Source organism: Lissotriton vulgaris, chromosome 9 (assembly GCF_964263255.1).
Source record: "Lissotriton vulgaris chromosome 9, aLisVul1.2, whole genome shotgun sequence".
Classification (NCBI taxonomy): domain Eukaryota; kingdom Metazoa; phylum Chordata; class Amphibia; order Caudata; family Salamandridae; genus Lissotriton; species Lissotriton vulgaris.
Genome location: NC_141697.1, coordinates 1150082511 through 1150099881, shown reverse-complemented (window position 1 = coordinate 1150099881; position 17371 = coordinate 1150082511). Strand labels below are relative to the sequence as shown.

At 44.4% G+C, this 17371-nt stretch overlaps 1 protein-coding gene across 3 annotated transcripts in view; it reads right to left on the bottom strand.

Annotated features, from left to right (window-relative positions):
* The window catches only part of CHL1 (cell adhesion molecule L1 like), a 449119-nt gene that overhangs the window by 136188 nt on the left and 295560 nt on the right, over positions 1-17371 (bottom strand). For all 3 annotated transcript variants that reach the window (XM_086939199.1, XM_086939197.1, XM_086939198.1), the window contains one exon: positions 6321-6505. In XM_086939199.1, the coding sequence (XP_086795325.1) occupies positions 6321-6505 (185 nt within the window). The remainder of the gene's footprint in view (positions 1-6320; positions 6506-17371) is intronic.

Genomic DNA, 17371 nt, shown 5'->3' with positions numbered 1-17371 from the left:
TAAATTCATTATAGGACCGCATTTCGGGCTGTGTGATCAGAGATTGACCAAGATGTCAAAAACCTGCAGTCAGATTGTGATGTTACTCCAGGAAACTGAGACAAGACTGAGCCTTCATTTCAGGATTCTGACATCAGGATTGGGGTGGCTGAAAGGAAAATGTTCAGAATATTATACTTTAGGAAAGCATGGCCAGGTTGATGCCACACGGATGAGAAAGTTTATCAAGATGTGGAAACCCCCAATCACTTATACTTCATGTGTAAGTGAAAGAACTGCTGCTAATTCTGAAAGAAAAACATGTGGACCATGGCAAATCCTGTTTAGGAAACACAGGTTTTATATTAAATTGTAAAAAGTATTAAGGAAACAAAAGATAGAGGCGAGGTAGAGAAATGGTAAACGGAGGGAAATGAGGTGAAAAGCAGACATGAGATTAAGAGGTGACAAAAAAAGGGGGCAAACGGCAGGGCGTTAGGGAAGGGAAAATAAGCACATTTAAAGAATGTGTGAAGGAAGGGGGTCGGGTACAGCAGTCCCCGCACACATACATGCGAGTAGGGATAGAGGAAGAGGAGGAAAACCGGGGAAGGGCCATGAGTCAGGAAAAAAGTGGAAAAATAAATGAAGTTTCAGGGGTAACCCCCAGCTCCCCAAAACAACAACTTAGAAGAACATCCAGTGACAGGACATGGGATAGGAAGGGAATTGAAGCAAAAAGGCTTTTTAAAATCTGAATGAATTAAGGAGTTTATGAATGAATGAATGAAGACATATTTATAAAGCGCTTCTGCTGCTTCAGATGAAGCTTCCTGGCGCTTGCGTAAGTCAGGTAGGATGGGAGGGTTCCTGCTCAATGAATGAATGAAGGCATATTTATATAGCGCTTCTGCTGCTTCAGATGAAGCTTCCTGGCGCTTGCGTAAGCCAGGTAGGATGGGAGGGTTCCAGCTCACCCAACAGCCCTGTTTTCGACTGTACCTTGAACGGGCACTCGCTAGATATTGAACTGGATTTTCATGCGGTAGAACGCTTAAAACTTCATTTTCAAGAACAAAAAGGAATTCTGTTAGTTTGTGTCTGTTAACCGGTAAACGCCACCCTCCTTGTCTAACCAGTTCAGGTAAATGTTTCTCAGAACTGCTATTCTAAGAACATGGAAGGGAAAATGAGATTCTATAAAGAGGACAGAAGGTCAAGGGGAGCTCTGAAAGGGCAGGAAAGGCCCGAAGAGACACTGAAGGGAAAGAAGTGGATGCTAAAATAGCTTTACACGCATATAGAAGGGCATTTGGAGAGCCCTCGGGAGTAAAGAGAGCAACATAGCGTCTCTGGGAAGTAGATGTGGGCACGGAGGGATTCTTGGAAGCCTGAAACTAGCAATGAGAGTGTCTCCTATGAGTAGAGGCAAACACTCGTAGATTTATAGAAGAGTAAAGTGGGTAAATGAGAGAGTGTCAGATGAACAGTAAATTAGTAAAAAATAGAGTAAGCACTACAGAGACTGAAAAAAATAGTTTAGAGTCATACACAGAAAGCAAACGAGAGCAAGTAATGAACGAAGCAATGAAACGGTAACAAAGTTACATATACAGATTAAATATCTATCCAGACATGGAAGAATGTACCAGGCCTGGAGGAAAATATGAGGCAGCGACAGAGGAAAGAACAAGGCAGCAATAGAGAAGAGCCTGAGTGAGAAGTTAGTAAGGAATGAGGTCATGTGACAGGAGAGAATGAGATGAACAGATTGACAGAGGAACAGGGAACAATAAGTGAACCAGATACAACAAGAGAATAATCAACAAGACAGACAGAAGGGGAAATAAAGCATGTTATTGAGGGAAACTGAGACTGCAGGGCACTAAACCACTGGGGAGAAAGAACGAGTATGAGGCTGAGAGAAACGGCAGAAATAAAGAAAGGTTACATACAGAATGATGCAGAAAGAAAGAGATTAAAGAATGAAACAGAGCCTTAGGGAGTAAAAGAGAGGCACAACAGTTAGGACAGAAGTAAAACCTAAATGCGAACGAAGGACTGAATGGTAAAGAATGGGTCGAAGCGACAGATTATTAAGAATGTGGCAGACAGGAAGAAAGAATGAAACACAAAGAAATAAATAAGACAACGAAATAAAGAGTAAAGACTGGAAAGAAGGAAGATGGGGTAACGAGTGAGGCAGAGAGAAATAAAGGATGAGAAACAGAAAATTGGTCTATAAAATGAGATAGAGATATGGTAAGAAGCAGAGACTGATACATACCGGAATAAGAATAAAGATCAAGGTAGTGTAAGGAAACAGAAAGGCATACATGGGAATGGGTAAGGTCACTTGAATACAAACGCTAAAAAGGGGCACCTGTTGTCGAGGCCTAGTAAGCGGATAATGCAAATAAACAGCTACAGAACGAACATGAAACAATATAACATATTTTTTTCTGTGACATGAACCCTTCCGTGGAGAAGAAAAGAAAACATACCCGATACTCCCACTAGGTGGCACTCTTGCTAAAGCATGCCACGGCATAAACCGGCATTGATGTAAATGGTCAATTTGTCTGTTAGAAATGAATTAAAACCCTCTGACCACTTGAGTTTCGATTCTATCATTCTACCAGAGGCAGTATCCCAGAAGATTGTTGACCGGTACTATTTCATGTCCTTGGTGTTAATTTAATGCACTGCTTTGAAGCAAACACCTTTTACCAGTATTGTGGAAACAGGAATCGGAAGGAGCAAATGTTTGGCCATAAAATCATGCATTTGTGTGTGGTTGTAATGTGTTCTGTTGCTTTTTCTGTAGCTCTAGTTGTGTGCTGTACTAATGCAATAGGATTTTAATGTACTGTCCTGCATTTGTGTTGCCTTCTGTTTTGATTGCTCAATTGGGTTGTGCCCTGTCGTGTTTTAATTTATTTATACAGGATTTATAATGCGCATGGCTGCCTCAGCGACGAGGCGTCCCAGCGCAACCAGAGACCAAAAGGGAGCAGGGGGGGGGTTACAACAAGCGTCCTTTATTATTAAATGGCAGGGAATAAGCATGTCTTTACAGACTTCCGGAATATAAACAGATTAGATATGACTCTGATGTTCACTGGGAGGTAGTTCCAAAGTTTGGCCGCCAAAAAGCCAAATGAGTAGCCCCCCGCCCTAGCTTTCCTTACTCGGGGGACACAAACAAACCACAGTTGGTGGATCTCAAGGCACGCCCAGGCACATAGGGATCCAATAAACCCGAGAGCCCAATAGGGGCTTGGTGCATCAAGATTTTATGTGCAATGCACAGCACCTTAAAGTGAACCCGGGCTTCGATGGGCAGCTAGTGCAACTTTAAGAGCACATGAGCCACCGACTGCCATCTAGGCAGTGCTACTAGCATACGTGCTGCCGCATTCTGGACTCTCTGGAGGCGTTTAATACTTGCTCTATTTGCGCTCAGATATAAACCATTTCCGTAATCAAGTCTAGCCAAAATGGAGGCTTGCAAGATGGTTTGGCGCACTTTAGATGGAAAAAGACCAAGCAACCGTCTAAGGCCTCTCAGAAGCCCAAAACAAACCGCAGCAACAGCTCTTGTTTGTTTCTCGAAGGTTAGACCGGTGTCAAACCAAACACCTAAGTTCTTAACCATCTTTTTCGGTAACGGAGCGGGTTTAAGATGGTCAGGCCACCACTGCTCCGACCACAGCTCTTGGTCTTTCCCATAGAGAAGAATCTCAGATTTGCTGGCATTCAATTGAAGGCAGTTAGCCTTCATCCAGTCTGAGATCACCGACAGATCTGTCCTAAAACCTTCCAAATTTGCACTGCAATTTTTGGAAAAGGCAATCACAAACTGGGTGTCGTCAGCGTACGACACCAAGAATAGCCCCCTACCTCTGGCCACCTCCGCCAAAGGTCCCACATAAAGATTGAAAAGAAGTGGGCTCAAGATGGAACCCTGCGGCACCCCACGAGATAAAGGGTGATCCTTCGAGTGAAAAGGGGGGACTGACACCTGAAATGATCGTCCAGTCAAGAAGAAACGAATCCACTCCAGGGCAACATCCCTGATTCCGATCGTCCAAAGGCGTTCAAGAAGGATCGCATGTTACACCGTATCAAAGGCGGCGCTTAGATCCAATAAGACCAAGGCCGCAGAGTCTCCTGCATCCAGCCGGTTACGGATAGATTCCGTAACGGCAAGGAGAGCTGATTCGGTACTATGGCGGGGGCGAAACCCATGCTGAGAGGGGTCAAAGATGTTATGAGTGTCCATGTGTTTAGATAGAACTGAATTTACATGTGCCTCCACCACTTTCGCCATAAAAGGTAACTGAGATATTGGGCGATAGTTACCTGGGTCGTCCGGATCAAGCAATGGCTTTTTTAAGAGTGGAATCACTTTTGCATGCTTCCACTCCCTAGGGACTGAGGCAGATTTCAGTGACAGATTAACTAATTCTACTGCCACAGGGGAAATGAAAGGAAAAAGCTGGTGGAAATAGGCTGAAGACATTAGGTCCGCTGGCGAGCCCAATTTGATTTTAGCACTCAGGGCCCCAAACTCCTGCAGAGACAAACATTAATTGTATTGTTATGTTGGTTTGTGTATCCTTTTCTGTAAAGGTCTGTTTTTTACTTTAGAGATATCGACCAATGCTGCAGCACCGCTACCCAAAATCAGTACATGTCATGAAAGATACAGGCAAGCAGCCATTTGCCACTAAGACAGTAAAATAGAGCTGCTCGGGCCCTTTAACTATTTGAGCCAGGATTCAGCCCAAAACGGTGGCAGGGACTGTTCCTGTAGCACTCCCAGAGCTCGCTTTATGTGATGCTGCCACAGAAGGATTGCACAGCGAAGGATAATATTATACTTATAGTTCCAGAGCTGCTCATAAGGGCAGACCCACAACTGCTGACATCTAAAACTGACCAGCATTAAAGCCAGGCACGATGAAACCCAAATAACTTTTAAATAACAGTCTTCGTTTCTTTATTGCTTCACCAAAGATTTAATATCTTGGGAATGGATAAGGCAAAGGTGTGGATGACGAGTCGAAAGACTGCAGGGCATCCATTGATCTAAGCGACAAAATTGTATTTGTCAAGTGTGCAATTTGTAGCATTGAGGGGGCACAGATACAATGTCTTCTAGAAGCAAAAATAGAAATGTTGATCTCCTATTAGGGGCTAGTGTGCATACTATGCACTGGTGCCAGGAAACTGGACATTGGTAAGAGTGAATTTCTGAACTGATATTTGTACAGACGACCAGTGCAAAACCACACAGGTTGTGCATTATATAAATGGCATTTTTCAGCAGTTGTCGCAGAAAACTGGACATTGGTAAGGGCAAATTTCTGTATCAACATTTGTACAGATGACCATTGCAAATGCACCTTCACCGGTTGCCCTTTGTATAAATAAAATGTTGTTCCATTCGTCTTCAGTGTTTAGTTTGTAAAAGAATGAGTGGTGGTGACCAAAGTTCTACTCCGAAGTCCGCAGCCGGTTCAATTAAATGAGGGCGTGCCGAATACCAAGGCTGTGCAGGCTTAAATCCACCTCATGCCTCTTTAATTCACCATCAGTCACTCCCTGCCCTTCAGCCTACCTTTGCAGGTTCCTGCTCTCTCCTTTTGTGACAGTTTTTCCATCTTTCTCTACATCCATCTTTCTGCTTTGTGTGTTTTTCCCTTTTTTGTTCTGGGCCAGCCTGATGCAGAAAAATAAGTGCTGGTCCCCAAAAATGACTGCTGTGGCCCGCACCGGCTACCACCGGCTCAAATTAGGCCATAGTCATTTCAAACAAACTTGATTAACTTTATTTATTCTAGCCTCCAAAATAATCCACTAATGCAGTTATGTTTTTTTAATTTTTCCTGCTTTTGAGCTTACCATGGCATTCAGTTATTCATTATAAATGCATGGTGTATTTATTATTTCATTATTTACATTTGTTAAAGTGTGATGCATTCATATAGGTCGGTAGTGTATCAATAGCTCATATGTTACATATTCAAAAGGATTATTTATGAAGCATAGTAAATATAAGCAACTATGTAGAAGAAATTCACCTGTTTCTTTTTTAGACCTTACATCACAAATCACAGGGCTTGTTTCTCTCATAGCACTGCGGCTTGTCGCGACTTATCATTATCCAGTGCACATGATCTTCAGGTAAGGTGTGGGGGGTGCAATGGGTCACAGCCTGACTGTCTTTCCAGCTTGTGTTGGCAGGTTGGTGTGTATTTGTGCTTCTCAAAGAGCTAAGATAGTCTATCTGAGCCATATTTACAAGAGGCCTTGTAACAACATATCATACTCACCCTCAATGCTGACATGAAATTCATGCTGAGCCGTGGCCAGGTAGTTGCTTGCTGTGCAGTGATAAGTTCCTTGGTCCTCTTCCGACGTGTCCTCTATCGTCAGAATCTTCCCGTAATTGTCGATTGTTGCCCTGTCCCATGGTAAATCCCCTCCAACTTTCAGCCAGTGCATTTTTGGTGTTGGCCTACAAAAGACATATCCCATCATTATTCTTATCCACACAATAGAGGAGGCTGCAGTTGTCACAATAACCAAACACACTTCTCCCCACATTCGACAAGGGATTTATTCCTAAGCACTAAAAGTCAATGGCATGGGTAAATAATGGGTATGGATCTGATCTGACATTCGGCTTGATTCTCACATTGGATCTAGTCAAGCAGGGAGAGTTGAGACTGAAAGCAGCATGTGGAGTTCTTAAAAGTGGGCCCAAATCTGGCAGTAGGTTTGAGTCTGGCAGTGGCTATGAGTCTGGCTCTGTAATGCTTAGGTCAATAGTGTTTCGGAAATTGAGAGCGGCTTAGTATCCGACAATGGTGCAATTGGACTGGTTTTGGCCACAGGCCTCCATCAGACATTTGTTTTGGGTTGGACACCCTGCTCACATCGGACACTCAGTCAATGTCCATCTGGGAGTACATATGACATTTTCGCGTTGCCCAATAGTAGGCCTCTGTCTGTCGGCCAGGAAATGTATCTGAATTTGAATAACCAGTGATATGCTATGCTTGATTTTCCAGTTTCCATATTGACTGCATCATTCGTTCATTCAATGTGAGATTCAAGGCCACATGATCTGCAAGCCAGCCTGTTTCTGACAGTGGCACTGACATTTAATCTTAGTGTGAAAGCTGGTTCATGTTTAACACAGTGCATGGACATGCCAGAGAGTCTAACAGTTGATCAAGAGTGAGATTGTCTTGCTGCCTGAAGGCCTTGTTATGACATTATTTGTCTAGCCAGACAGTGTGTTTGACAATAGACCAGAGTCCAACAACGGGTTTTGTATGAAAGTGTGTGTAAGGAACAGAACAACAACAGAGGATACTAGCAACTGCACCTCCCACACAGTTCCTTTCTATCAGAGCCTGGTGCACTTCATTTCAAGTATCAGTCATTTCGTTATACAGCTGCCAAGCAGAAGAAAATTGAAATAGTAATGTGGAATGGTGCACCCAGAAATGTAGAAGGCCACTATTCTGTATATGTATAATTTTTTTTACTTTATTCATTTTCCATACGTTTCATAAAAACAATCAAGAAAACATCCAGCCAACGTGTTTCGTTCAAAGACTTTGAACTTCATCAGGGCTCTTGACTGTAAAAGTCATTGTTCCTCCATAGCGTGATTGCATTAAGCGATCATCGGGTTCAATTGCCAAGCATGGCGAGATCTTGTGTTCACATATACCTTTTTTTAGAGAGTTGCATTGCAGACACGATGCGGCCTGGATCGTTGAAATGTTTGTAACGATTCACGTTTGAAATCAAAGTAAAATGTTTTATAAACATGCACACTTGTGGAGTTCTAAATGTCTGGGTGCACCATTCAATGTTACTGTTTCAATTTGTATGAAAGTGGGTTTGGGTCTGAAAGTAGTCTAAATAATGAATCTGAGGTTAGAGTGTTTATTACAAAGGCAATAGAATTAATTAATTTGCATTTTGATTACAGGCCGTCACAGTCACTGGCACTGGTATAGTGAGCAAGACTGAAGGAAGTAAACAGGCTGACTATTGTTTGAAAGAACAATTTGAAAATAAACAGGAAAGGGATTTCTGAAGGTCAAAGCATGTAAACCAGATACGGCTCGGATGAGGGAACAGGCATTGAATGGACACTCACCATGAGAGGCAGAGAACATCAATGCATAAAGGAGTGCAAGTCTGCATTTGCATCTGACTTTGCAAGCACTTTGTAATCAAGTGGAGCATACATCAGTTTTGTAGGATCAGAATGCTTCATTATCATCAGAGAAATGCATTTATCAATATTTAGCAATATAAACACATGGATCTTGTTCCTATCTTTGATTACCTCTTTTACTTTATAAAATGTGAACAATTTGTGGGTCAGATCAAAATGGACCAGATTCCATAATTACCTTGACGCGCCTATGACCAATACATCCCTTCAATTTTGTCTGAAATGCTACTCTCCTTCACTTAAAAGTGTAGCATACACCACCATGAGCACATAGTATTCCTTATTCCATGGTTAATATTTTTCATCTCTTTGAAGGTCAACATAAACATTGTGAGTTAATGGGTTTCTTAAAGCTAGTAGCAGTATGGATCCCATGGAAGATTAATGCCTCCATTGTCAGCAGACTAAAGTATCTGAGACTAGAAACCTTCAAGCGATTGGGAGTTCACTTTAAGCAAATCATTACTTTATGTTATGAGGTGCTCATGTCATGTGAATGCACATCAGAATTTGCTACTCATTAATAATGGCACCACTTTACACCCACAAGAGACTGTTAAAAAGCATTACGAAAAAAGTATATGTATATTGTTTTTTGGCCTCTGCACTTTCTGCAGGGTCATCCCCAAACTTTTTGCCTTCACATTCCTGTTTTCTGAAATCATTTTGTTGGTTTGTAGGACTCAGCACACTTTACCAGCGCTAACCAGAGCTAAAGTGCTTGTACTCCCTACTTAAAACATGATAGACATGGCTTATACCCAATTGGCATAATATATTTACTTGTAAGTTCCTAGTAAGGTAGCACTACCTGTGCCCAGGGCCTGTAAATTATATGTTAGTGGTGGACTGCAGTGCAGCACTCATTATGCCACTCAACTAAGTTACACTTTAAACATGCCTCAGGCCTGCGATTGCAGCCTGTAATGGTGCAGTTGAAAACTGCTATTTCAACGTGGCAAAGTAAACCTTTTGCCAGACTCAAACTTTTCTTCTTAATACATATATGGAACCCTTAGTGTAGGCCCTGGACAGCCCAGAGGGCAGGGTGCAATACCACTCAAAACCACACAACAGAACAAAAGAAAAAAGCGTCTTGGAGAAACAAAGAAATAAAAGACATAAAACAACAAATTAGAAAGCTGCAACATACCTGGGTCAAAACAAACTCCAAACAAGATAAACTTCACTGACAGAAAATTAACAGATTATACAAGTCTGCTCTAAAAAAAAGCTAAGAAAAGGTGCTATTCAGACATAATTCAAAATGCTAAATGTGCAAATAAAGAATTCTATCAAATACTCAATGAATTTCACAAACCAAATTGCCTAGAAGGAACTCATCCTATTACTCAAGATTACACAGACAAACTGGCAAATCATTACACGGACAAAGCAAACACATTGGAATTGTACTTAAAACAGAAACAAAGCACCAGCACTAACCCTTGTACAAAACAACAATCCAAGAATGCTCTAATCAAGCCTCTCCGTTCCTTCCATCACATCTCACACGATGAATTTATGGACTTGGTCAAAGCAAGCAGGCCTGCCGGCAGCCCTTCTGACCCTTGTCAGCCACAAACTTTCAAGACAACCTCTGATGCCACTCCAGTAAGAAGAATCATCAACGAACTCTTAAATACTGGAATATTTCCAGAAGAACTCAAAAAGTCATACATACGCCCTTTACTGAAGAAAACAAACTTTGACCCGCTGAACCCTGAAACTACAGACCCATTACAAATGGACCGTTTCTGGGCAAACTGATAGAAAGATCAGTGTTCGCCCAGATGTCACAATTCATTGAAGAGAATGACATACTTTCAGACTTTCAAACAGGATTCTGTCCAGGAAGAGGCACTGAATGTGCCCTCCTTGCCATCTGGGATGACCTAAAGAATACAGTTGACCGCAACTGGGTTGCTGCGCTACTCCTCTTGGACCTCTCCGCTGCCTTTGACACGGTTGACCATGACACTCTGAAACAAAGACTCTATGAAGCCGGCATAGAGGGAACTGCTTTAGACTGGAGAGCGTCCTCCCTTCGAAACAGAACTAATGTCATCCATACTCCACCTTTCTCGTGCAAACCATACTCCACAAAAGCAGGGGACCCTCAAAGTTCTATCATCTCGCCCATGCTTTTCAACATGTACATGAAGTCATTACCAGTACTGATCAAAAAATTCACCTCACGTGCTATAACTATGCAGATGACACGCAAATACTCCTTTAACTGGAATGCCCCAAAGACATTGGAAAATCACCAATTTTCAGCTGTCTCAGAGCCGTGGATCAGTGGATGACCTGGAGCCATCTTAAATTGAATGCTTCAAAAACTGAAATACTCACGTGTGGCGATTGAAAACATTACAACCCACTTGCTGCATGGCCTGATGAACTGGGATCACAGCCTAAAGTATCGAAGGAAGTAAGAAACCTCGGAATGACCATGGACTCCAAGCTGTCGATGAATGCCCAAGTGGATAAACAAGCAAGATCAAGCTTTGCTACTATTAAGACGCTGCAACACATTTTCCCTCATTTGGGATTTCCACTCAAGGTCCAAGCTACCATCTCCTTTGTTCTGTCCAAACTCGATTACGCCAATAGCCTCTACCATGGATCACCTTTAACTACCATGAAAAGACTGCAACGGATTCAGAACTCGGCTGCCAGACTACTCTTGCATATCAAACCGCAAGACCACATCTCCCCTGAAAGCCCTGCATTGGTTACTGGTTGCCAGAAGATCCACGTTCAAGCTGCTTTGTATCAGCCACAAAGCAATACATGGAATGGAACCGCTCTTCATCAGGAATAAAATCACCAAACACATTCAACAAAGGAACATCCCCTCTAAAGGAGCATTTCGCCTCAAAATCCCACCATACCAAAAAAAAAACTTGGGTGGCACATCCTTCTCTGTTCAAGCAGCCAAAGTATGAAACTCCTTCCCCCCCAACATAAGGTCCACCGACAACCACCTTATCTTCAGAAAACTTCTCAAGATTTGGCCCTTCCCCACATAAGCACCATACGCAAACAGAAATTTACAGCATATCCCTCTGTATACAAGCATTTTTTTCACTATAGATATGTACCTATCTTTGTGTATTACTTTATATAAACATGTAAAATAATTAAGTTGTTGAGAGAAAAAATAATAATGATGAATAAATAAAAATCATCTTTGATCTACATGTACATACTTCCATTGTTCATCTATGTACCTTCCATATACCTGGATCTGTGTGTCTGTTACTTTCTCCTGAAAAAGCTCATCCAATGCACTACCCTATTTCTCATCCTGTGCCTCTATCAATATCTTTAATTTACATATACTTACCTCCTTTATGTACCTATATACTTTCAATGTAATTATGGATCTATATATTTATCACTTTCTTCTAATTTAGCATTTCCAATGCACTACCCTATTTCTCAGCCTTTACTTCACTCAATGTATCTTCTAGCCCAACCTTCTGACTCATCTCAAACTTCTTATACTACTCCTTCCAATGCACTACCCTATCTCTCATCCTATACATCTATCAATATATCCTCTACATTCACTCTCTCATTTATCCCAAACCCCATACCACTACTATGTTTGCCAAAATAACCCTTTCTAGACTCTCTCCTACTCTACCCCTCCTTGCATCATCTGACACCTCTTTTACTATAGTATCCCCTAAAACAAACCTTTCTAAACTCTTTCCTCTGGGTCCTCCCCTCCAAAACTCATTTTTACTCATCCAAAAGCCTCCTCCTATTGTTAAGAGCTAAAAAAAAATCTTTCACTCTTTTATCCCTCCACTATTCTTTTCAATCGAAATTAACAGACTAACATGTTCACTTCTCAAATTCCATATTAAACTATACTAATATACTACCCAAATAGCTGAATAACATATCCTCTACTCAAATTACTTCATATCTTTTTTTTTAGTATACTTATTTTCAAACGTAATCCTTTAGGGGTTCCGGAGTGGCGTGCAACTTGCCAGAAAAGCGATTCAACACCCATCAGGGGTAACAGGTGCTATATGAATGCAAATCTTTCTTCCCCTTTTATCCCTCCGCTATCCTTCTTACTCCATATAACTAACTAATATCCACCACTGAAATAACTTCATATTTCACCATATTAATTCACCACTAATCCTTTGTAGGCTTCCTGAATAGCGTGCGTCAACAAGCGCTATATAAATACAAACCTTTGTCCTCCTCTATCCTTCTGTTATCATTCCAAATCCAAATAATTGACTAACCTATCCACCACTTAAAATGTACTTGCATGTTTCACTATACCACGGGTATTCATAGTACGGCCCGCGGGCCGGGGGCGGGCCGGCAGCCTTCCCTGGCGGCCCGCGGACCGTGCAGACATCGTACCCGTGTTTGTTTATTTTTTAAAGCATCTCAGCAAACACCCCTGCGGCAGCGCGATGCAGAGACTCTCTGTGAGGGGCGATTTCCGTCAGAGTGGGGCTGCAGGGGCCTAAGAGGTGAAAAACGCCTCATTAGAATGCAAATGGTCTTTTAAAGACTTGTGAAGTGCTCAGGTGCGGCTGGCTGGCTGAGTGTGTGTGTGCCCAGAAGCTGTCTCAACCCGGGCACACACAGGCAGGGTGAGATGAAGAGGGAGAGGAAGGGAGGTAGAGGGAGGGAGGGAAAGGAAAGGAGACAGAGACAGGCAGACAGAGGAAGAGCGAGGGAGACAGAAGCAGAGCGAGGGAGACAGAGGGAGAGCGAGGGAGGGAGACAGGCAGACAGAGGGAGAGCGAGGGAGGGAGACAGGCAGACAAAGGGAGAACAAGGGAGGGAGACGGGCAGACAGAGGGACAGCGATGGAGAGCGAGGGAGACAAAGGCAGACAGAGAGAGAGCGAGGGAGAGCGAGGGAGAGAGACAGGGAGACAGAGGGAGAGTGAGGGAGGGAGACAGGCAGACAGAGGGAGAGCGAGGGGGGGAGACAGAGGCAGACAGAGGGAGAGCGATGGAGGAAGCGTGAGGGAGAGCAAGGGAGACTGAGGCAGACAGGGAGAGCGAGGGAGGCAGAGCGAGGGAGAGCGAGGGAGACAGAGGGAGAGCGAGGGAGGTATAGCGAGGGAGAGCGAGGGAGACATAGGGAGAGCGAGTGAGACAGCCAGGCAGAGGGAGAGCGAGGGAGGAAGACATGCAGACAGAGGGAGAGCGAAGGAAGGAGACAGAGGCAGACAGAGGGAGAGCAAGGGAGGCAGCGTGAGGGAGAGCGAGCGAGACTGAGGCAGACAGGGAGAGCGAGGGAGAGAGACATGCAGACAGAGGGAGAGCGAGGGAGAGCGAGGGAGGGAGACATGCAGACAGAGGGAGAGAGAGGGAGGGAGACAGGCAGACAGAGGGAGAGCGAGGGAGACAGGGCGAGGGAGACAGAGGGAGAGCGAGGGAGGGAGAGCGAGGGAGAGCGAGGGAGACATAGGGAGAGCGAGGGAGACAGAGGTAGACAGAGGGAGAGCGAGGGAGAGCAAGGGAGGGAGACAGGTAGACAGAGGGAGAGCGAGGGGGAAGACAGGCAGATAGAGGGAGAGTGAGGGAGGGAGACAGAGGCAGACGGAGGGAGAGCGAGGGAGACAGAGGCAGACAGAGGGAAAGCAAGGGAGAGAGAGGGAGGGAGACAGCAGACAGAGGGAGAGCGAGGGAGGGAGACAGGTAGACAGAGGGAGAGCGAGGGAAAGAAAGAGCGAGGTAGAGAGGGAGACAGAGCGAGGGAGGGAGACCGAGTGAGGGAGACCTCAGAGTGAGTGAGGGGGACCTTAGAGTGAGTGAAGGAGACTTCAGAGTGAGGGAGACCTCAGAGTGAGGGAGGGGGAAGGAGAGAGAGGGAGACAGAGAGGGAAGGAGTGGGAAGGAGGGAGAGGGAAGGAGGGCGAGGGAAAGAGAGGGAAGGAAGGACAGGAAGGATAGAGAGGGAGACAGAGGGAAGGAGGGAGAAGGAAGGAGAGAGAGGGAGAGAGAAATAGAGGAACGTAGAGGGAAACAGAGAGAGGGAGAGGGAAACAGAGAGGGAGAGGGAGACAGAGAGAGAGTGAGACAGTCAGAGTGAGTGAGACAGAGGGAGACAGAGGGAGACAGAGAGACAGAGGTAGAGAGAGGTAGAGAGAGGGAGAGAGAAGTAGAGAGAGGGAGAGAGTGAGAGAGGGAGACAGAGAGAGAGAGAGCGACAGAGAAAGAATGATAGAGAGAGAGAGCGAGAGAAATGTGTGTATGTCGGGTCTGGTGGCTCAGTGGACGAAGGCGTCCGCTGCAGGGACCTTTGATCAACCTCCTGGTCAGTTTTTTTTCTCTAGCCACGGCCCCTCCCCCACTGACCCCGCCCCCACCAGTGCGGCCCTCGGACACAAATTTGGCCCCCGAGAGAAAGTTTGTGAGTACCCATGCACCATACTAATTCAACACTAATCCTCTATGGGTCCCGTAGTAGCGTGCTACTCGCAGAAAAAGCGCTTTGACGCCTCGTCAGGGGTAATAAGCACTATATAAATGCAATTACAATTCAATGTCCCAGTAGTGAAAGACTTTTACGTTTGTTTTTCACAACTGCAAGGCCTAACTCTCCCATGGGATAACATTGGAATTACCGTATTGCATTTTATAAGTGTAGTTTCCAAATGGGAACCGGTAACCAGTTCATGTTCGGTGTTGCTGGAAGAGGATTGAAAAATCCTAACTTATGGTGAAGTTGGATTTCATAATACAATTTTTAAATTGCCACTTTTAGAAAGTTAAAGACACAAAAATGATGTAAGGAATGAAGGGCAAATCAAACATTCACCTCCAGTCAAGAGATCTGGGTTAAATTCATTATTCTTTTGCTCACCATGCCACCCCCCCCTAGTTCATAAGCCGACATAGACAAATCTGTCTTGACCCTGCTCCTCATAGGAACAGTCCATTCTGAACTGCCAAGCCAGGTCCTCCCTGGACTAGAAACAAGTATCCTGAGACCAGTTTCGGGGGATCAGCCCTCATCAGCCAGGCTACCTTGAATCCAGTGGCACAATAAGCCTGGGACCCAAGTCTGGGCATGCCTGGCACACTTAGGGTGAGAAGGCAAAAGACACACAAGTAATGGATGGAATGCGGAGCAAATCAATTGACATTTTCTTGCCTTAACCATTTGGCTCTGGCAGCCTATTTCTGGGTCACATGACAGGATGTAGTTGACAATTGGGCTTTGTGTATTCCTCCTAGATAGCCCACCAAAAGGGTGTGTTTTGGTGTGACTGGTGGGGCAACCACTGGCAGGATGGGAGGAAGGAGCTGGGCCCAGCCCTACTTGCACTTGAATAGGTTGTATCCTGTCTCCACGCAAAGGGCTGCATACCCCTGTAGTTAGTCTGAAGGCAGGGCATCTGTTCACTTCAAATGCATGCCATTGCAAGCCTCACTATGTGATCCTCTACGATGATACAGGCCCTCGCACTGAGGCCTCGCCACATCTCGGAACTGACACTTCGCTTTGTCTGCATGGTGCATCTTCGATGCAGATACTATCAACGCTCCACAAACCAGGATTTAAGGTACTTTGTTCAGGGGGCCTAACTGGGACCCTGTAGCTGGCCTGTGTTCCATTACAGACAGCCTGAACTTGTGAGCAGATTTCCACAGTTGGCGTTTAGTGCCCCTTGGTGCTATTTTCACTAAAACCTATAAAATTGAATATATCCAGTTCTACTGATTGGATTTCTGTTGTTTTGGTCTTATTGTATTTATTAAAGACATTTATATTCTTTTAACTTGGTGTGAGATTCTTTTTGTGTTGTGTTTCACTTTATTACCGTTTGAATTATTGCACAAATACTTCACACATTGACTCTAAGTTAAGCCTGTCTGCTCTGTGCTGAGCTACCAGAGGGTTGAGCACAGGTCAATTTAGAATTGGCTGGAACGTTCCCAGTCCATCAGCATGAACAGGCAGCCTACATTCAGGAAAGCATTTCTTACGGTTATAAATATGTATTAGTTCAGGTGTACTATGGATTGTGCTATGGAGAGCAGCCGGTTGGCTAACACCTTCCCTAATATCTTATAGTCGGTGTTCTGCAAGGAGAGTGGTCTATATGACCCTAACAGTTGGTGATCTCTGTCTGGTTTAGGTAGAACCACTAAGATTGCTTTGCAAAGTGATTTTGGGAGTATTTCTTTTGAGAAGGCTGTATTGTACACTATCAGCAGGTGGGGGGCAAGCTAAGATTTGAAGGCAGCATAACATTCTGCTTCAGGGGTCTTTCCCCGTACTATTTGCTTGTTTGCATCCATGATCTCGGTTTTAGTTAAAAAGGGTTCAAGATCTGTCTGCTGAGATACCCGCAGGCATGGCAGCTGCAAGGCATCTAGGAGTGAGCTTATCTAAGTGGCATCTGCTTGGTGTGGGGCAGTGTAGAGATCAGCATAATAGGAGTGAAACACTGCGTTAATAGCCTCCTGTGTGTTGAGAATGATGCTCACCCTAACATGTATTGCAGTAATGGGAACCCCCTGGGACTCGGAGTGGAGAAGCCAGGCCAAAAGCCTACCTGCCCTTTCTCCTTCCATGTTTTCTCGGGTTTGGTATTTTTTGTGGTCTAATCTGCACAATTGTTCTAATGCTGTGTTGCATGCCATCCTCACCCTCACCAATGGGCCAGTAGCCGTCTGATCTTATGATAACCTCCGCTAGTGTCTACAAATATCCTTTTCTAGTGTGTGCCGTTCCCTGCGCAATACTAACTTAGTACCGTATACTGTCTTGAGAGCGTGCCTCCATAAGTTCATTTAAAGGCATCCCGCTCTATACCAGGGTAGGATGCTGTCACCTCATCGTCTGTAAATTAGGAGGTGATGTGTTCAGATAGGGTGATAAAAAAAGCCTCACCATGACGTACGTCAACGGGCAGGAGCCACATTGGAATACAGGGTCGTCCGAGGTCCTATGTCAGCTGCAGTTTCAAAGGGCAGTGGTTTGAGGTGGTGCGGCCTAGGCATTCTGCTTTGACTACCCTTGTAAGAACCTCAGTCCTGCAGTAAGTGAGGTCAATCCTGGTGTGTAAATCACGTAACCAGGAGTAGAAAGAGTGTTCCCTTTGTAGGTATGGAG